This window comes from Macrosteles quadrilineatus, unplaced genomic scaffold (assembly GCF_028750875.1).
Source record: "Macrosteles quadrilineatus isolate MER2022 unplaced genomic scaffold, UCM_ALF_1.0 Scaffold_7__1_contigs__length_78375512, whole genome shotgun sequence".
Taxonomy (NCBI): Eukaryota; Metazoa; Arthropoda; class Insecta; order Hemiptera; family Cicadellidae; genus Macrosteles; species Macrosteles quadrilineatus.
Window position 1 is genome coordinate 9,671,503 of NW_026542600.1, and position 23,081 is coordinate 9,694,583.

At 35.9% G+C, this 23,081-nt stretch overlaps 1 protein-coding gene across 3 annotated transcripts in view; it reads right to left on the reverse strand.

The window, feature by feature from the left end:
* The window catches only part of LOC128998451 (coronin-2B-like), a 55,367-nt gene that overhangs the window by 18,649 nt on the left and 13,637 nt on the right, over window positions 1-23,081 (reverse strand). For all 3 annotated transcript variants that reach the window (XM_054424582.1, XM_054424580.1, XM_054424581.1), the window contains 7 exons: window positions 21,814-22,011; window positions 18,836-19,102; window positions 17,681-17,845; window positions 12,733-12,954; window positions 6,487-6,573; window positions 3,062-3,184; window positions 2,336-2,453 (listed from right to left, as the gene is read on the reverse strand). In XM_054424582.1, coding sequence (XP_054280557.1) covers window positions 2,336-2,453; window positions 3,062-3,184; window positions 6,487-6,573; window positions 12,733-12,954; window positions 17,681-17,845; window positions 18,836-19,102; window positions 21,814-22,011 — 1,180 coding nt within the window. The remainder of the gene's footprint in view (window positions 1-2,335; window positions 2,454-3,061; window positions 3,185-6,486; window positions 6,574-12,732; window positions 12,955-17,680; window positions 17,846-18,835; window positions 19,103-21,813; window positions 22,012-23,081) is intronic.

Here is a 23,081-nt window from a genome sequence, read left to right on the forward strand (position 1 = left end):
TACATTACGAAGGTGAACTGTACTAATAAAATGTTTGCGGCAGTGACCAGGATCCAAACCCATGACATCGCTGTCTTGGGCCCGAAGTCTGTGATGCTACCGACTGAGCCACCGACTCATAAAAAATTATTAACAACCCTAATGTTGAAGAGGTGAGAGAAACCATTGCAAGCTTACAAAACAATAAGGCTCCTGGAGAAGATCGAATCACAGCAGAGTTATTTAAGAGTGGACGGGATTTGTTGTTGACAAAAATTCACAAATGGATGTGTCAAATATAGGAGAGGAGGAGCTGGAATACATATATCGCATTTTGAAGAAAGGAAGTTTGTAAAAATTTTGTAAGAATAACATTGCTGAGTTAAGGGTAAAAGATATTCTCAATAATTTTGTTGAAAAGACAAAGCCAATATGTAGAGGAAATCATAGGAGAATATTAACGCAGCTTTAGAGTTGGCAGAAGTACCATTGATTGACCAAATTTTCATAATGTGGCAAGCCTTAGAAAAATGTTCCGAGTTTGACATTAACTTGCACACTTTATTTATCTATTATAATCAGGCTTTTGATAACATAGACAGAGAGGGATTTGAACTGAAGCTATTAAAGATGGGTGTTCCAAAGAAAACCACAACCCTTACTCAAATCAGCGTGGAAAATTAAAAAAAAGGAATGGTTTCATTCGGGGGAGCGAAAAGCAATGAGTTTGAAATAACCACAGGAATTATGCAAGGAGATGCCTTGTCCACTGTTTTGTTTAACCTGACTTTGCATGCAGCTATTTATGAAGTAGGTATTGAAGGAAGTTTTATGCATAGGATGAAACAATCGGGGGCAAATGCGGATGACATTGTCATCTCAGCTAGAAATGTAAATGTACAGAGGGAGACATTTTTGAATCTGAATGAAGATACCTCAAAGATGGGACTTTGAATAAACGAAAGCTAAACAAAATGTTTAAAGATATCATGGTCAGAAGAGGCAAAGAGAAGTTCCATTGGAAATAGGAAATTTAAAATTTCAAAATGTAACTTTACATATCTTGGGTCATCCATAAACAATAAAACAAAATAAGCAGTGAAATCCAAAACTGGATAATGAGAGGTAACAGGGTCTTTTTTGCTCACCAGAAACTTCTCAAATCTAGGTTGTTAAGCAGATAAAATAAATTAAAATTGAATAAGATCTTGGTCAGACCTGTTGTAACCTACCAATGCGGCTGGAACATGGAAACTGCTTAGCTCCGATGCTAATGACCTAAGAGTTTTTGAAGGAATAATATTAAGACGAATCATTGGTCCGGTGAGAAACGGGAACAATATAGAATAAGAAGTAATAAGGAGCTGGATGATCTAATCCATGAATAAGATATAGTTAGCGTGATAAATCAATGAGGTTAAGATGGCTCGGTCACAAAGTGAGAATGGGGAACGAAAGAATGACTTTAAAATTACTAGTTGGAAAAAAGCATGGAACAAGAAAGAGAGGTCGTCCAAGGAGAAGATGTTTGCAGGATGTTAATGAAGATTTACGAATTTTCATGAATTTGGAATTGGAAACAGAGAGCAAGAGAAAGAGAAGATTGGAGACCAATTGTGATGGAGGCCAAAGCTTGTCGTGGGCTGTAGTGCCAGGTATGGTAACAATTGCAGTTGCACAGAACACAATTATTGATCCCACAAGAGCAGTGATCCTCCAAAATATTGTCGAGCTAGTATCAATGTTTCAGGACAAAACAGTTCTGTCTAGGAATGCCAGAGCTCATGAGTAGAGGAACGGAAATATTCTGTACAAGTATGTCAGTGGATAGAAAAACAAATGATCTTATCCATCCAAAACATCTGTCTATTAGAACAGCTGATTCAAGTTGCTTTAAAAAATTAGATTTATATTAGATTTATAATGCTTATGTAGAATCAGTATTGAGGTATGTTATAATCTTATGGGTCAAGCTACCAGAGTCAAGTCAATACTCCGGTTACAAAAACGCATTATCCATATTATGACAAACTCTCATTTTCTTAGTTCATGCAAAAACCTTTTTCAAAATTTAAAGATTCGCACTATAACATGATTGTACATTTTGGGATCACTATTTCCTAAACAACTTGACATGCTATTCGTGGAATTTTGAGTTAAAAGTCATTTTTATATCGATTTTTCAAAAAGTCTGCACGACCCTCAAAAAATGGCCAGCGCTAAAGAGAATTTACATTAGCCCTTGGAGGGTTAATATACACATCATTTAACTACACATTTAACTGAAACATTGGTTTTTTTTGGCAACCATAGTCATAAATGAAAAAATAAAGATTTGAGTAAAGAAAATATGAACCTGTTTTCATGGACATGAGTACAGGTGCGCGGTTCATGCCATTACGCCAATCAGCAGCAGTAAGTGCCGCCACTGCAGCTGTCGTGTCCGGGTACAGGTCCTCTTGAAATTGGTCACTCTGAAAACAACATTTGTGTTAAGTGTACGTAATATCTGTTGCCAATTGACTCGTTTTAATTATCCAATGTCTAGCAAAGAGAAAAAATTCTCTGAAACATTGATCCTGTTTATAGCCCAAATCTAGATCTATTCAAGAATTGGTAGCCTTAGAAACATCTCCTTTCAGTATGGCAATCTACATGCAACATTTCAATAACGGTCAAAGTTGCTGTACATCGTGCAAAACAACGTTAACATCGTACAAGCGTTTGCCTCCAAATTTACTCCACACCTGAAGCACATTTTCCATGACCAATCACTTTGCTTCATTTACGTCCGTCAACTGGCAATGGACTTAATAGCAGTTCACTCCTTAGACCAAGAAATCTAATCACTGAACTAAATTCATTCTTGGCAACAACGACAAGACAATGTTACATTAGGATGGCAAATGACTAGAATCATAGAAGAAGAAGTAATTAACACAGCTTTAGTCTCAGATTTAAGATTTAAAACATCTTGCTTGGTCACAACGAGAGCTTGATGAGAGCTTAATTTATGGACAAGCTCTGTATAATGACAAGAATTACATATATCACTAGAGGCAATATCCTAGGATAAGGATACCTTTCTCGGCACGATCATGGAAACAGGCTCACACATTCCTCTTGTGGCATGAAGCTTGTAGAATCTGAAGATCTCACATTGGCTCACGTCACACCCTCTCTTCGGCATGAATCCTAATCCTCTCTGTAAAATCATAAACAAATATATTTTACTGGACATTTGCAGTATACAGTAATTCAATGTAATTATACTCAGTCTAAGGAGTTTTATACAAAGGAGTTCATCAAATAAAAGGGTGTATTTAAGTATCACATTAACATTTATGAGTGAAAGTGTTGTGCTACCACAGAGAAGTGTGAGGTACAGAGGAAACATTCAATGGTGGACTTAAATGGTGTCTACCACCAGTCACTGGTGTCTAAGGTAAAGTCCAACTTTGCCAACAAGTACTTGACACCAAGGAGCTGGACGAGTTAGGCAAAATACAAAGCTTTGTTGTACATAATGCCTGAACTCAATAATTACCAAAAATTCCTAAGCTGGTCATGGTCGTTATATATCTAAGTTCCATTATCTAAATTATCCCCAAACAAGTGTGCAAAGCCATTAAAATCTACCTTTAAAATAGTATGAATTTTGCAATACAGTACACTGGGTTATCTGAGCTCTTTTAGGGCTAAATAAAAATATTTTAATTTTTAATTTTTGGTCAGGTAACAATAATGGTGAAATTAAGAACGCTTTTCTTGAAAGTAAAGAAAAAATGGTAATTAGTTTATGTGATTTGTTAAAATTAAAACTTGAAATAATCATTACGAGTATTTTTTATGATCTGCAATAACCTAGAAAATGAAAATCAAACAGTCTTAGGTTTTGCCACCAACTATTGGCAATACAAGCTAGACGAGTTGTCTGCGAAATGTAATAGCAGTGGCATTTCTGCTTGGGCTACCAGCTGGCATCACCATCTTGGTCAGTCTTTGTCATTGTGATGTTTTGATATTGACATGACTGGTCAAGTATAGCTCAAACAAATAGTAATGTTATACTTTATAAAAGAGAAATATCCAAATATTGTGTTTGATTTTATAGTCTACTGTAGTGTGTTGGCTTTGCATATTTTTAATAATACTGCATTTAAAGTTTTTCAAGCCAACTTAAGAAATTGTTGAGCATGTTTGAGTTGTTGTTTTCATTAATGACACTACCTTTATTCAAAAACATGTTTGAATGATAATACCTATTGATCATTTTAATTTGCTACAAACTAACCAATATATAAGTATTTCATTTCCTAATGTAGTACCATACCCTCTAATCTCATATAACTGATATAAGAGACCTCTGTGTTATTCGAGAATCACGGTAACCGAAGTAGTCTTGGTCCCAACGACCTTGGTTAATCGAGAGTACGATTTTCACTTTTTGGCTCAAGTCTCTTTCAGCTTAGATATAAAAGATAATTTTGATAAGGTTCTGTGTGAATTAGGTAAATGGTTGTCAATTATAATTGCCATATAAAGAGGTACAGTTTAAAATTTTGTGTGCAAATGTTTGGGAGATTAACAATTTTTGGTTATGATTTCTTGTTTATGAGTTATGGTTTATGACTGTGATTTAAACTTTGAAGATATACATTTTATATGCTGGGATATTACAGACTGTATATTCCCACCCTTAAGATTCTTTGGTGGCGTCCTACCTTTTGTAATGAAAAGTGTGGTTTGCTGAAGCCAATAATAATAGAATATCTGACTACATATGAGCTACAATTGAATGCTTTACAGATTATAAAGCATAGTATTTTAGGATATTTTTTTATGAAAGCTGATCTGATAACTAATATTTTTGGAATTCATTAATTTCCTGTTTTAACACTTGAAACTTCAGTTCAAATAAATTAAATAACGTTGTTAGTGACTTTGGAACAGTCACTTTCGTTTGGATAGACGTACCTCTACTAGAGGGGTTTCCAACCTTTTTAACTCAAGTGCCCACATTGTAAATTTTTGGAGGAAAGGCCGGACCGTTAATTTCAGTGCAGGAAGGTAGCTTCCTTCCAAATAACCAATAAAGAGGTAGTTTTCTAATTAAGAGCTCATTTGAGGTTTTTGAAATTTGCTTGCTGGTATTTTAGTTAATTATAAATAACTTTTTGACTAATTAAAATGCATTATGTTTTTGTGCGAATAATGCTGAGACCAAACAAAAGAATTGACCTACCCAACATATTTAAAATTCTTCGTCATATTATTTTATAATTTGTCAAAACGTAAGTAGGCTTATGATTATTCAAGTTCTTAAAAAGGGTAATACAAATTACAAATTACTACCCACCATGAAAAAACAAATTACTTGTACAGTAGCCTATATTTACTGTAGTATTAATTTTTCTTTAATGTGAAATTTTAAGTAGGGTGGATGAAAACACAGGACATAAAACCAAATCTTTTTTATTTACATACTACCGGTACTAAGTTAAGTTATTTGAGCCATTAATTGTAATGGTGATAAGAAAACTTGATGAGTTTACAAGTAGTGTAAGGCTAAAATGAGAATTTTGCATGTTCCACTTCAAGCCAAAGGTCAGCCCAATCAGGGTTAAAATTTGTTATCCTGATCACTAGGATTGATTTCAAAGGTTTATCGAACTCAGGATATTTGCCTCTTATAAAAAAGAAAAAGAAAAAAAATTAGAGAAGTAGAGAAGTGTATTATACACATATTAAACAGGGTGTCCAGCCAACCTGGGCACCAAGAATTGACCTGAATTTGGTATGGACCAGGGGTTACAATGATCACCTAATTCATAGACACGTTCCATTAGACACGTTCCATTGGTTCTCTTTTAATAACAAAAGTAAGTTGCGATCACTGGAGATCATCACAATAAGTAATATTGTGAAGATCCTACAAGAGAAATTCACAGTGAAGTTCCGATCGCAAGAGACAGATCACAGTATTACCAAGCTCGCAAAATTTGGTTGCCGTGACCATGAGTGACGATCGTGGTTTAGCCGAGACCGCATGATATGCTCACAAGTGTTGCTACGATCGCAAGTGACGGTACGGTATTGCTGAGACCACAAAATATGCTCACGAGTACTGCCATAATGACGGGAGATGATCACAATCTCAATAGACGCTCACAAGTGTTGTCGCAACGATGAGTGACAATCATGGACGAATATTTTCATGAATGCTGCTACAACTTTGACGATCATTGGTGCATACCACATAAAAATAATTATTTCTCACTGGCCTTTGTAGGCCCGATAAAATCTGTTCCTGGCCGGATGTGGGACGCGAACTATAGGTTGGAGACCCTTGCTTTACTATATAAGCACAACTTTAAAAACATGGACAAAATCTTTAATTAAAAAAAAATTTGCAGGAAAGTTGTAATCTTAATGGAGGTGCATGTGTCTATTTACTAGGTTAAGAGTATACTGAGTAACAACAGAATATCAACCACTCAGACCAACCTGTGGGGAGCCTGAGATGTACTGACTCAGGAAGTGGATGTAAGGCGCCTGATCCACGATCTCATAGTACCTGATGTTACCATCGCCCTGAAACAACATACATAAATTAATATATAGGAGAGTTGGACAAAACGGGACGGTTGGAAAAAACGGGATAAATACAAAAGTACATTTTGGACGTTCTACCGATACTAGTGCTACGATCTAGCGGGAAAGCCTAGGTTTTAGCTCATAGCCGCCATCTTGGCATTCTCAGTTGTACACGGAAGGCCAGCATTCAGTTTGCTTGAGTTATGATGTTTCAAAGTTTTGTACTGAGTTTTCGGCCAAAATCGTTGCTTTTTGATTGACAATCTTCTTGATAAGAGCTTGTGCGTTTCCTGGTGAAGCCTGGGGGTAGGGTTGAAGCCCCAACAAAACCGGTTCAGAGCAACTCTAACCACCTACCCCTAGGCTTCACCAGGAATCGCACAAGCTATATAGTGTCTGCGTGTGAAGGAATACAATGTTGGTAGTATTATGTTCTGTTTGCTGTTTATTTCTGAATATTTGTATGTGATCACCTTGTAGTTTTGCTGCTTAGTTCTGGCAGCAGCCGTATTTGATGAAGATCAAGAAAAATCAACTTTGTTTGGTTTTTAAACGATAACAAATTATTTTTAAGAATATTTTTTTAAGATTTGATGATAAAAATATAACGTAGACATTCCAATTCCTATCCTATACTTTAATATCCATGGTTGGATAAAACGGGAACTGTAAGCTTTTGTGACATTTTTTTTTACATGTTTAAGTTGAGTTAAGTGTAAAAACAGTTGTTTTGTTTTGTTCATTAATAAATGTTTAAGGTTATATGTCATGTGTGCAATTTCTTTAACAAACGTTCATGAAAAAACATAAATTAAGAATGGTATCCCGTTTTGTCCAACTCTCCCCTATATGTAAACATTTGTCAAAACTGTATTTGGCTTCTGAGGCATTACAAAAGTCCTGACCTTGTTATCGTCCTTGTTACGATAAGTTAATAGGTACTACCCTGTGGGGAATCTGTAATTAAAGCTAATAGGAATCACAAACTTTTTAGAAAACCGTAAGAGGCACACCTAATTGTAAACCTTTGGATATTAGAAGTATTACTCCATCTTAAAATTAAATTAAGTGATACAATTTTGATACATAGCCACAACCCTCAAAATAAAAATAAGTTAGACCTTCAAAGATGTAGACTCTCAAACCCCATGAAATACCATACCTACTTAGGATTAAAATGTTCGACAAGCTGCCGGACGTATGCCAAAACTTGCCTGTATTTGTCTTCTTGTAAAAAGCTACAAAAATAGCTTTTGAAAATAATTTGTACAATGGTAGAGAATACTTCAATACTAGCCCACATGAAACTGATTTTATGTCATTTAAGCTATATGTTGTGTATGGTATTGTAAATGTTTGTTCAAAGTAGGCCTACATATCATATGTGTTTTACTTTTTCTGATCGTTAGGCCCTAAGATTTGTACACATTGGTTTATTCAAAGCCTATTGTTTGTATGACTTATCGATGTTATTTTTTGTGACAATGTCCATTGCTAATCTATAATTAGCTGAATGACTGAATGAATGCCTTATTGAACTCTTGAGCTGTATCAAGAAGTTCATTTTAGTACAGGGGTTCATTCTACAGATGGGTGTTATTTAACGTAATAGGATAAAAAAAATACTATTACTGAAAAATATCCTAGTACTTTGATAATAAGTTACTGAGAATACCCAATTATTTTTGTAACGTCATAGGAGCAAGTGGTATAACGCTAGTGAGTCGGTGGCTCAGTCGGTAGTGTCGCGGACTTTGGGCCCAAGGCAGTGATGTCGTGGGTTCGGATCCTGGTCACTGCCGATAAAATTTCATCAGTACAGTTCACCTTTGTACTGTACCGGCTCACTCCTTGCTTTGCTGTAAACGATCCACGCGCGGGCGCTTAGTCTATGTCATCCAATTAATTTATAGTAAAAAGAAGTAAAATAACAAAAGATAACCCCTTGATGGCAAGAGAACGGCCTATTAAAACGTACTAGAAGGGGAAGTAATAGGTGTCAAAAATAATAGTATTTTTTCACCTATTACTGAAAAGCTAAAGAACGTTCCTGACTATTACCGCAAAGTAACGGTATTTCCCATCTCTAGTTCATCCTAAGCTTGGTTACCACAGATGTTGCAAATACTGCATGACAGAAGTAACAGCTGGTCAAAATCACAAGCGGCTGAAATAAGCAGCCTTGTTTGACTTGATAATTAAGTCTTATTTTGAACGGTGAATAAATTTTAAAAAGCTTAAAATTTCATCCTTGTTGTTGTCACCTTAGTTATAATTGACTGTAAACCATAATCATTATTCACTAAAGGTTAAGTGGTAGAGAGGACTTACAAGTCCTAACTTCGCCTCTTAAATAAAGACATTTTTCATTTCACTATTCAACAACTGTACATCCACGTACTTCTTTCATAACTGTTATAACCCTACTAATATTATAAGTAAGAAAGTTTGGATGGATTTTTGTGACAAGTAAGCTTGAAAACTAAACCTACAGGGTTGAAATTTAGTATGATGATAGCTCACATTCCCGGTCAATGCATAGACTTATTCTTATCTCAAAAATCCTTTCAGGCTCCGCCCCAGTGGCCCTGGAGTTTCCCATGTTAACCTTATGACTATTCATATTTAAAAGGAATTCAAGAATTTTGTCAGCTGTTTTAACTGCACAAGTTGGTTCTATGACATTAAATAGTTTAAAAAGTAATAAGGTTTACCAATACAGTTCAGCACTATTATTTTTGCATTTATGACAACAGCTAATTTGAACCAACTAGCAATAAAAAGCTGTGGTACACAATGAGAACTTTACTTTTTTATGTTTTAGGTGCAATTGTAGATCACTATGGCTATGGTAGATGAGCTATACTATATCATACCGTATCGATTACAAGAACCTAATTTTCTTAAACCGTGTCCTCTCCCATAACTGCAATAAGCATTTTATACTTATATGCCAACCCTGTAGGAAGGACCGGTACTCTGCTAGTAAAATATACAAGGGAAAAGCTATGCAGGGCGCGGCAGAATGGACTAAACAGTTTGACTCCGATAGTAATCCAACAGTGTAAAAGGTACGTAGGTCTTGTTATCATCGGCCAATCAAACCCTATCACTCGCTATCATGGTTTGGACTAGACAACTTCGAGTAACAACTTATTGGTAGTAATTTTTCTCTCTGGAACGCAAACAAATACAATTGTGTATTGTAAAAGTTGGAAGTAGAAGCACTCTTTAACTGAGAAACACGGACAACATATGACAGTGAGAACACCAGAAAATGTGTTAGCACTTGGAACTAATTTGTGAAATAAGAAACTGTTTACAATAAGCGATTGGCATTTTAGTTTTTTAATTTGCAAACACAGCTATTCAACTTCTATGGTTATTTAACCTCTTGACTCCCGAGTAAGCTAGGTCATGCTACTTTCCCCAGCCCGGGTATGTTTTGCTAATTTACAGACCTTTTTTTAAAAAATTGTAAAAAATTAAAACACAAGATAAAATATATAAATATATATGTTTTTTTTTCAGAACAAACTGAAGAGATATAAAATAACAAACTTAATTTATAAAATATTGAATAAAAAAAATTTTAGGTAAAAAAAAACAAAATTTTTAAATTTTTTACAAAATTTTTCAAACTAAACTATCATAAAAATTATTTTATTCAAATAAAACTCTTACTCATTATATACATTTTGTAGAGAATTTATTTCCCTACATAGAAACATATAATACATGTACTATAAATAGTTATTGTGTCATCATGTGAAATATAATCACCACTTACCCGGGAATCAGGTTTTGAGGTTATACAGGCCTAACCCTTCATCACCATCACTGCACTGAACATTAATATTGTCATCGAAATCATCGTAATAATCCACTCCCGATATATCACACAACCTTCATTATCTAAGTACTAACTAATTTCATTGTCTTGAAGAGAACACGACGTTCCGACACGATTATTCATTGTTTTCAAACAAACTAGCAACATACGTAATTGCACAGCACACAAAAAAACGTCAGCTGAGTTCTAACTTCTAAACATCGCAGAAGTGATGCATGTCAAGCTAGCGCAAAACAAAATTTACCATGAGAATCAGCGTTTTTCCCCAAATGGAATGGTGCCAAACATGGCATATTATTCTTCTTCCTGCAGTCGTAGTTAGCGCGGCAAATTCAAACTGCACGCGGACGCGTATACGCACCCGTGGGTTCCCAGTTGGGCTACTGCACGGACGCGTCGGATTCAAGAGGTTAATTAATATCTGACCAGATGTTTTATTTAATTTCTTTGACTTGATGCTGGACTTGGATGCTGTCTTGTAATTTTGTCCTTATTAAAAACAGTATAGTTTCTTTTGATCTTTATATTTTCATACAAATAAGGGAAATATAACAACAGCATAACCTCAATGTTGATCTGCCCAAACCATGATAGCGAATAAAACGGTATGAGTACTCGATGCCAACAAAACCAATAGTGTCCGCCTATGACACTGTCAGAGTACTACACATAAAAAAATAATAATACCCCTGCCGCAGCAAACCTGCAGACTAAGCGAATTCCCATTTGCTTGATTGGATTTACACTAAAATTTCTCCTTAAAAATATCACAATTAGTCCCTACTAGCTGTGTACCCGTTCTACGCACGGGGATCTTATAATATTCAGTTGAAACCTTCTTATATAACGAACAGCAGTTGGTTTGCATATTTTAAGATATGCTGGCCAAACTATTATACATAGCTTCATTTTATGTTGTTTTTTGTTGTTCCGGATCGGTATGACAATCAATAAAAGGTTAAATTACCTCTGTGTCTGCCGGTCGATCCTATAACGGTAGGCTTACTTTTATTTTTACTATCTGATCTCGTTTGCATGGCTCAATCACGTCCTGGTTGAAGTTTGTTCGCTACGCTCACTCACCTGTATGTTGGAGCTCGTTCGCTGCGCTCACTTTCCTTCAGGTTAGCTCGTTCGCTACGCTCACTTGCCTTCAGGTTAGCTCGTTCGCTACGCTCACTCGCCTCCAGGTTGCAAATTAGCTGTTGTCATAAATGTAAAAGAAATAATAGTGCTAGTGCTGCACCCTGTTGGTAATCCTTGTAACTTTAATGCTATTGAACATCACAGAACAGAACCAACTTGTTTAATTGAAACAGCTGTTAAGATTCAATAATTTCATTTCTCATAAGGTTAACATGGGCTTCCAGAAATTCCACGTCAAAAATCGACAAAAACTTGATTTTCAAGGGTTTACTGTTAAATATCTAACTGTCTCATATTCGATGAAATACGTCTAAAACCATCTCATATATGTATAGTATTTGGAAAATAAGTTTCAGGCGGGACAGTGCTATAGTTATTGAGGAGTAGTTGTAATAAAGTGCGTATTTTAGCGTTACCAAGAGAATGACAGATAGACAGACAGACAGACAGACAGACAGACAGACAGAAATTGAGATAAGGTTTGATTCGGTTTCTCTGACCTATGAAATGTAAAAATAACCAAAAAGTTCATTATTCTAAGCAATGTACAGACAAAACTCTAATTTTATTTATATAGATTTAACATTTAAATAGCATTAGTTTATCAAGTACTTAGTTTTGCTGCAACAGGGAGTCTTTAAAAGTGTTTTTGCGAAATAGTTTAGTATGAAATACATGCATTTTCCAAATTTAATAAAAAAAATGTTTATAAACAAGCAAACTACAACAGTTTACTCATTCTTCATAAGCATAACATAGGCATTTTAAATTAAAATTTTTTTTTATTAGGCGCATAAAAATGCTTTAATATACAAAATAGTTTGGAAAGAAATTAAAAATATTATGTTTATAGGGTCAAAAATGTTCGAATACATGTAGGTTTACAAGTTTCATCAAAACCGGATCATTTTTGCTCGAGTTATCTTGCTAACGGACACACATGTATAAATATAAATAAATTATATACAGTATATGAATTTTAACAGACTGTGTTTTTGGCCTCTAGGGATCTCAAAACGAAAAAGTATCAGTCCCGGGTCCAGTTCTTATAGGAAATTTGCTAATAAAACCGATTCAATTAACTGACATATTCTAGAGGGTCTCAACCTCTAATAAACAATGGATACTACAGATTATGACCCATACAGACAACCTACCTTGCCGGCCAGAAACAGAATGTTGGTGTCTGGGTCGTAGTAAGGAAAGATAACACCGGACGATGAGTCGATGGTTTCCTCATGAAGAAGATGGAGGTTTTCATCATTCCAGACGGAGACTTGCCTGTCAGAGTGTCGAGAGAAGCCTGTAGTCACCACTCGTCCTGTGCCTCCTAGATAGGCTACTTTGCTAGACCTGGTACCAGCATGGCACGTACCTTCCTATAGAAACATAACAAAAGATTGAGATTTTATGAAAGACCTTCATTTGCTGTTAAAAATTGTTTAAACCATATCCTTATTATAATCATATGGAAACTTCAACATGTTTAAAGCCAATTTTAAGACTTTGTAACATGGAAATTTATTTTCTCAAGTAATTTTACTAACTTTCACAAGGGTACCAAAATAAGCAAATGTAAGTGATATCGCGATTTTAATATTTGAGCAAATTGATGACACTGTTTGAAGGTACTTGGTACTTCTTAGACAATATATTGAAAAAGAAAAACTTTACTACTGGGTTGCCTTGGAAATACAATTTTACTTTACAAATTTAAGATTGCCCGCTTATGCTTGCAGTTTTCAATTTACATTATTATTTCAATCACATGAAATTTAGTAGCAGTAAACCCGTCGTAGTTGATGTGAGCCACCTACAGATTGCGCTTAGCTATTAAATTCTGTCGAGTACACATACCTTTTTACCAAGTCAAACTTCGGGAATTACTTATGGTGAGCTATAGCAACTGTTATGACCCATCAACCTGGTCAGCAACAAAAAAAAAAAGGTATAAAATAGAATTTTAGACGCTAGTGCATTCTGTGACTGGCTCACACAACTACATTCTTCTATAGTAAAAAAATTGGCGACAGCTGGTCTATATAGATATGATGTCTACTTCAGTATCCAATATTCAATGGTAGCAGCTTATAAGGTAAGATATTAATGTGAGTGGCATCATTGACATCAGTTGTAGTTTGTTGCTTGACACTGGGTTAACAGTGTTATGCCTTCTTATACTGTATTTTCTTATCAGGAAGGCGAAGGCTAAACTCCCCAGATGCTTCATACACATGTGTAGGATTATTGCGCAACTCTAGGCCACAGCACTGTCACAAAGGTTAAAAATCATTGGTGATTGGCAGTATTTGATCCCAGGACCTTATACCTCGGCCAATTGGTCTTCATTAGTTTTATGGCTTAAAAATGAAATTGTACTTAGATAGAGCCTTCGTTGTGCATACAAATTAAGAGTTTCTCTTTGAAGAGTTCATTCTTAAGTTAAATTATATTTTAACAATTCATGTTGCCGTCTAAAAACAAAAAAAAAGGCAAATCGCTCAATTAAGTACCTCAACACTCATGGAGCAAAGCACAGTTCATGAAACTTGACAGGAGAAAACATTGAACTAAAAGCACAGTACGATTTGACAACTACCGATTAACCGAGATATATTAGGGTTGAGGAATCCCGGATATGTAGAATCCCGGTTTATCCGCAGAATAATATTGAACAGAAAAGGCTATTACAATCCAAAACCGTATTAAACACTAGTAATTAACATATTTACATTGCATTAAAACATACCTGAATATTGTATTTGACATTCACAATGTCACAACGAATAACACACATATTTTAACACAATGATACATGGAGACTTAAATACAAAGAAGATAAACATAGTCTTTAGGATCAATAACAAAATATTTACAGGACACAAACTACTGTCAATTACTTTTTTTTATAATCTTTAACAATTTTCTGTTCCTTCACAGAGAATCATGTATTTTTTATTCTACTTTCATTTTTCATAGCACAATTTTGTCAGCAATTGGAGCACTTTATTGCGAATGTATAGAAAGGAGTCTACGACCTTGAATATAGTTACACCTTTGACCTTTGATTTAAAGTTTGTTTATATCCTACTGCGCTTTCCGAGAAAAAACTCCCACAGTTTCAAAACCCTTAATCTACAGTTTGATATAAAACATCGAATTGTGTTGAGAAATAGGACCGTCTTCATCTGCATTTAGTTTTACCTGTTTTCCCGGGAACTTGTCCCGGTTAACCCTTTCAGTGCTAGGCCAATAATTTATATTTCGTAAGACTTTTTTGTTTGCCTTTTAATTCCAATACCTGTTGTTTAATTTTAACTGTAATGTTGTCACTATTTTATTAATTAGGCTAAGTTTGAATAATAAGACAACAAGAAAATATATAACAAAGATAAATCCCGGTATTTGTAGTAAACATTAAATAAAACTTAGTTTTTGTTTTGATTTTCCTTGTTTTCCTATAAATTTTTATGTTCTGATAGCTTTGTTTGAAACCAAAATCTCATAAAATCAAAAGACATATAGTTTACAATATAATATTGAATTTAACTTTGATTTAGTTGAACGAGGTTATCGTAATATAGCCATTTTAGGGAAACTAATGTTTTGCAGCAAAGTCTCAGGAACACATTTATGATCACTGTTGTGTTTCAACTAAAAAATATCATCTAAATAGTCTGTGACTAACTGGTGCTGCTACCTAGTAACGCATTGAACAACCATCTGTAGCGCTATCTGTTCGCAATCGGTGGCGTCAGCTTAAATACCGGTTTTTGACTCCTCAGTCTTCAAGCACAGATAGCCGAGAAGGCTAGGGCGTGTGTCACTTGGCTAGTGGCATTCGTCTGCTCGGGTTCGAATCCCGTCCTGTGTGGCAAATAATTGGTGACCTGCGTGTTTGTAGCGATATACTACAACCACTGGGGCATAGTGAGGTGTTCATAATCCTTGGTTTAGACATACACCTCGAAATCATTGGATTGGACGAATCTTTTAGCTAAGTGGTTGTTAGTGTATCCCATGAACATGCAGGTCACCAATGGCCCTTTTGCTACTTTTTGTTAAAATAACCTTCCTCTCTATATCCCTTAGAGATTTTTTAAAACAAGATATATCGTTTCATAGCACTGAAAGGGTTAAGCCACAACACAGTTAATCCGACTACTCAAGTCGGTACTAATGGGGAGTTAGTGGAGAAAGAATTAGTTTATTGTAGAAAGTAGAGGTAGGCAGGAAGGGGTATCATTGAGTGGACATTAGATTTGTCCACTATCACTCAATTATATCTGTTGTGTACAGTATAACATTGCCACTGATACACATCCTTGCACTTAAATTCTACCTTGAGGTCACGTTACACATACGTACAAAATGAAGGAGATTAAATATCCTGGTATTAATGAATTGTGTAAGTTCAATTACAGTACCGGTAAACTGAATAGGTTTCTGTTGAAATAAGCACTGAATAGTAGGACTACGACATTGTAAAATATACCTCTATTTAGCCTACTGTCTAAGATATTTGAACTACAGTAAAGGCCCTCTAGTCAAGCATCCGATGGTCCTGCATTTTCAATAATCTGGTATACATCTAAAGGTCTGAAAAATATGTGTTTTTTAGGCCATTATAGCGTATTCAGCAAAGCTGAGAGCGATCCGCAGATGTTAGGCGCAAACAAAAGATGGCAGTTACACTCAAAGGAGTTTGGAGGTATTTTACCTTCAAACACTCTATATTTAGGGGGTTTTCTGCTAGTCTAGAAATGACGGCTGTTTTATAATACATCCGATTACCTGGAATTTTCAATAGTCTAGCACTGCCAAAGTCGCGTCAGATTAGCGAGCGTTTTCAGTATCTCTCTCCCCATCCTTAAACTTCCTCGGTCATAACAGTATTTACAAATGTATTAGCACATACAGGGTGGCCGACGGGAACCCAACGTTTAAACAAATAGTACATACGTGAAAGTTATTGTCGCGAGGTGAGGGGGTGTCATTCATTGATGTATATTATGCAGTTTTACTAGCCATTGAACATTGGACGGTAGACACTGAATGTTTGCCTATAATGAGTATGCGAGAATTGGAGAGCCTGTCACGTTAGTGCAGTGACTTTTTTAAGTTTCCTTTAATCTTAGAAGCCATGATATAGTTTCCAGCCAAAAAAACTATTCTCAGATTGATTAACAATCTGAAAAAATGGGATCCATCCTAAGAAAGGAGCTGCTTGGCCAAAAAATAAGTGTTATAAAGCTGAAGATGTTGGAACACTGTGATAAGCTTTGATTTGATATATTTCCGTGATATTCTGTAGGCGGTCACCAGATTTGAGCGTAGGCCTACATGTATCTTTTATTTGGGGCGCTCTCAAATTTCACGTCTACACTCACAAATCCCAAACCCAACTATCCAAGAAATGTGACAATTTGTAGTGGCCGTCAAATACCTGTGTAAAGGAAGAATTTAAGAAAATAAATGAAACTTTCATGAATGAAAATGGACTCTACCTGACTGACATTGATTTTATAAGTAGGGTATCTGACAGCTTATTTCTTGAATGTCAAGATTTTACAAACATTATAATGTAATTTAAGTTGCAATTGACACAAAAACAACTGAGTTAAAAAAAAAAAACTTATAAAAAAACTGATTTTAAAAAACTTGCGGTTTTTTCTTTTTATTCTAATTTTTTTTAGTAGTTATCTGTTTCTTGTGTCAGAGTTGACTCTTACCAAATAAAGCAAGCCTGACATCCCCACAAGAAACCTATAATCTAAAATTACGTTTTTAATGATGTGAAAACTAATAAAGCGAGGTTATGATAGATGGAATATTCTAGGCCTACACACTTACGATTTATTAAGTTTAGCAACGCACATATAAAGTAATTATCATGGCAGTTCTAGATTTAGATGTACTGCCGCGATAATTGTAAGAACATTTTTTGCTGGTCTTTAAATGGCATGAAAAATTAAGTATTGTAAATTTAAGGGATATAAGAAGCATGGGTTGTTTAAGCCAAGCGCAAGAATGGACAACACACCATTAACTTGGTGACAAAGTTACTCTATACTTCGTAGACATCCAGTTTTAAACAAAACTTACGCTTATGATAAAGCCAGTCCTCGGGTCGATGATTCTTAGCTTCTTGTCCTTGCAGGTTGTGGCAAGCCTTGATCCGTCCCTGTTGAACGACATGGAGTAGATAACATCGGGGTGGCAATCTATCACGTTCATAGCTTCTCCCTTGCCTACGTCCCACAGGATCAACTAAAACAAACAGTATTTCAAAATGTGTAAAGAATTCGAAAGCAGTATTGTTACTGTTACCTTATTACCTCCTCCTTGGCTTGATACCAGCATAAGCTGGTTAGGCTGCGTCAACTATTTACAATTATAAAAGTTACAAGGCAAAGTTAACCTCTACCCTACCATCCAAAGACTATTTTTAGGTTACCTTGATTAGCTGTAAAGATCGGATTAGTTGGTGTGTGAGAGAGATGCGAGAAAGGCACCCAACAACACTGAGATTCACGCCGATTTTTAAAAATATCTTTAGGTTTTAACCCTGAATTGTTTCACCATTACAGGCTAGGTGTAAAGGGGGGTTGTGGCATTATCACTTGGATAAAATCCACTGGTGATTGGCGGGATTTGATCCCGAGACCTTGGAGACTTAAGTCCCGTGCTCCAACTAGACCAGCCGTTCCCCAGAGATTCACACCAATAGATGCTAGAGTTAATTAATCAATCCAACAACAATTAATTGCTGATACGGCTCAACATAAAACAAAAACCACTGCTGAAGAGATACATAGCAAAAGGCATCTAGAGGTATGCCAGAGAAAGCTGTTGTTAAACAATTCCCACGGTTTCGTTAATCACATGGCTAATACAGCTAGTCAACCAACCTAAAAAGGGTTAGTAATTTTCCAGAAACTCATTTAGAATATGTGCTACTTTATAGTCATGCACAAACTACGCTGCGGTTCCAAATTGGCCTCTGATCTAAGGTATTATTTGACCGGTGCGGTGGTTACCTTAGGGAGCCCTACAGCGAGAGGAATTTTTATACTATGAATACAAATAAAACAATACAATATTGTGGTGTATCTAAAACTTTATGTTAACTTGATGCCTAATTTCACACAAATCAGTAAACGTTTACATATTTTTATTTGGAACAAGCATGGGGATTAAATACGATTGGTAAATGATGGATGACGATTTGGTAAATGATGGTCATGATTTAATACTTACAAGATGGTCGAAGCCCGCGCTGACTAGCACATTCTCCGCAGTCGGGTGAAATTCTACATAGCCAACCCTACGTTTGTGACCGTGAAGGTCTATCAGCCACTCTGTGAGGTTAGCCGTAAGTCCTCCGTCAGGGATGTACCACAGCTTGACCGTACAATCGTCACTACATGACGCAATTATGTTGTCATTGAACGGATTCCACTTGATGTCGAGCACCGGGCCCTTGTGGCCTGTCACCTTGGATGCATTCAGGTCCAACCGTCCTGTCTGGAAAATAAATAGAATGTAACAACAAATACAAGGGGAAGATCAAGTTGAACTGTCCAGTATTGAAACTAACTATTATACAAATAGCAGAATACAAATGTAAGAAAAAAATGGGAAATGATACAGGAGCATTGGGTGGACTTTACCATCTTCTGTTCAAGTCCAACTGTCCTAAATGACACAATACAGATGGAAAGAAAAATGGGAAGTGAAAATAGGAACATTGGATAGACTTTAGCGCAGACTAATACCTTTGACTATTAATACAACAACTAGACATTCCATCCCCATGTTAAAGTTGTAGCCCGGTTTTTAATAAAATTTGTCTTAGTTGATGTGAGCCACCTACAGATTTGCAGATTTACAGATTGCGCTGATCTAATTTACTGATTTCTGCCGATTACATGATGGTTTTTACCAAGTCAAACTGATGGAATGACTTATTATGAGCTTTAGCAACTGTTGTGACCCAGCAACTATGTCAGTAACGTAAAATAAGGTACAAAATAGAGTTTTAGACACTAGCGCAATCTGTGACTGGCTCACACAACTACATTCTTTTTTAGTAAAAAATTGGCGACATCTGATCCATGTAGATGGGTTGTCTTCTTCTGTATCTAATATAAAGATTTTTTTTTACTTGTGCAATAATTGAAACTATTTCCAAAATCTTTACTTACATCCTTTTTGTTAATTGAAAAGCCAGCTGAGTTAATTTTGTAAGAATACTCAGTTCCAAACTTATTACAATTAAAATCAAAGTAATGTCAACTAAATTAACAACAATGACCAAAAAAAAAAGAAGAGATCTCATGGGTTTAAGTTCAGACAGATTGTTAACACGTTCGCTACTGCAATAGTATGAAATTTTTCATTCACATAGACCAGCGATGCACATATGCGACAGCCAGTCCCCATAGACCCATAGACTGCCGTCGCATATTTGCGGGGTTCTAACGTTATTAAAATGCTTATATCTTTGTAACGGTCTATTTCAAGGCACTGAATTCCCTGCAGTGGTCTACAGAGATGTCTGACGCACAACTGCGTCGCTTGGTCTGTGGATATGATGATTGGTGACGTCATATAATAGTTGGAAAAACTGGTCTTTACTTTTCTGTATCACTGTATGTATGTATGCAGTATGTATGCTGCATTATCCTATGTAGCTTTTATATTTGTTCAGTTATAAACTGTTCTTGAATAATCTGTTTTTTTTTTTACTTACTTTCACCTCAAAAGACAAACAAAAATGAACTGTCACATATATGCGGCGTTTGGGCTATTTCAAGAAAACTATGATAATTTTTACTATTCTCTTCGCTGTAGACCGGGCGTCGCAAATATGCAACATTTACAAAAGGTTATAAAAATACTAAAAAACAAGAATGAATTATTTACAAACACGATTGCAGCGTATTACAATGTAAATGATCACTGTTTTACAGGTTTTCACCTGTGGTCTGCGTGTACTATTATCAAGTGACAGCCGGTCTATGTGTAAGTAAGATTCAAATGTATACCTCGGACTGTAGAAATGACCGCGGCGTTCCATATATGCAACGCTCAGTAGTCAACGTGTTAATGGCTTAAAATTTGTCCTAAGATGTTCCTTTGTAAATAAAGGTTTTTTATACCGGTACATTTACCTTTAAAAAAGTGAGATACCCCTAATAATGTTTTGTTCAAAATATAGACAAAACCTTGTAATCCAAACAGATAGATCAAACTTTGTACTACTATAAAAACCCAAGACACTGTTAATCCATTCACTGATTCAATTTAAAGCTGATAAAATTCAGCACTTTAAACATTAATTAAGTGTTTTCTTCGTCCATCCTTACATTTAAAATAGAGGTAAAGATTTAGCAGTATTTTGATAGTTGAAAAATTCCCTGCCTTGGGTTCAAAGTCTGAGGCCCTACCATATGAGCCACCAACTAAAAAGATGCAATTGTAGTCTGTGGAATACAAAATTTTAATACATTTAAAATAAGTACCTAGATTAACATTTAGGATTTCAAATAGCTGACAGGCAATCCAAACCAGATTAGCCAACTATATGAAAATTGTATAACTGTATTCCTACTGCATTGAAATGGTTACAGTGCCACACCTGCAAACAGTATGCAAAATAGCTCATTTACGCTCTAGAGCAGAAATGGATCATGCCCGCTCGCTAATCAGCTGATTTAACTGTTGACGTTTCTACACCAACCACAGCCACGGATCACGTACGTTAACAACCGGTAAGCTAATAACATAACCTTAAAAAACCAAACATAACCTGAATGACATGTTATATACATTAGAACCTTGATAACAAGACTCTCGTTGGGATTATATAATAAGACTTGTTATCAAGGTTGACTTCTTATCGAGGTTTGCACTAGTTTCAAAGGGATTTGAAAATGATCCTTGTTATCAAGGGTGACTTGTTATTAAGGGTGACTTGTTATCAAGGGTCTTGTTATTGATGATCTAGTGTACTACTAAAAAGTTAATCTGTATGTTATGATAAGTTAATTATGGTAATAGGAAAAACCCTTGTGTGTATTACGAGCACAAACAGTCATTGCCACTCTCAAAATGTATGGCCTCAGTTCTCGAGAGGCAACGTACTTTGAGCTCTTAATACACAAATATCCATTCCTAATGGAGGGCTATTACTGATCAAAGGTTAGTGACCAATTTGATTTGTCCTGAATTACCTGAGTTATTGGAAGGACGAGGAAAGCTCCCCCTCCGGCGACTTCAGTAACGACAGCCACAAACTTGGGATTGACAGCACAGAAGTGCGAGTCATGTGCGTTTTTGGTAATCTTGATGTTGTCGTAGCAGCGTTCTCTCTTGGCTGCGGAACCATACACATGACGGAACTTTGAGCTCCTCACTCCTCGAAACCCCAACTGAAAAATATCTAACTTTAGTGTTGAACAATTCATTGCTGAACCGTAGACACTGTAAAAGAGTTGATGAATTGAATTGAATAACAGATTATTAAGGTACAGATGATACACTCCATGGTTCACTTAAGTGGTGTCTAGCCCAAGTCCCTGGTGTCTAGGACTAAGTCCAACACCACCCTCTCGCTCTCATGTATCACAGCGCTCGCTCTCATGTATTACAGTGCTACCGGTGGAGGAAGACCCTGTGTTATGTACGATAGGAATTTCGGCACAGTGCTTGCTTCTTGGGTTCTCCCTTGCTCGTCATAAGTTTATTTCCAGCACAACATACCAGAGCTGAAAATGCAAGGTCGTCCCATTTAAGTGTGTTTCCTCAATACCTTACTTATCTGAGATTGGATTGAACACATTTTCATTATTCAGTTAAAGCTAAAGGACAATAATGAACAACCTCTGAACAAAAAAAAAATCAAGCAATGTTAAACTATGAGTAGGTAACGTGTATAGATATACTACAGGGTCATGGAAAAAGGTTTTCTGTGATTTCAAAGCTTAATAAAAAAAGGACCTATAAATAGTAAAATGTTCAGAGATGCATTAAAACATGCAGAAACTCATAAGTTTTTGTTACATAACCTTAATGTTACATATTCTTAAGGTAACCCATACAAAAAGTCTAACGGCATTAAATCCAGACTCCTAGGTGGCCACAAAACAGCCCCATTTCTCTGTCAATATTCAGAGCATCGCGTACGATATTGCTTAAATATCCATAAGTTAAACAAAAACGCCGTTGCACTAACACGACTGATATGAATTCCGCATACCATAAAACACACTGCGCCTTCTGTTTTAAGGTAGCCATGACTGCCACTACACTACTGCCAGTCGCAGTAAGCAAGGAGCCGGAAGTACAAATGTGCATGCGCACACGAGTCACGTGAGCCCAAAGTTCATTATCCGGAGTGAGATAAAAAAACCTAAGACTGTCTTTGTTCTTGGGAGTTGTTTACGTTTGTTCAAATTGTGGTTCTACAGTAGCAGACTACCATTAAGACAGTATTCTATGA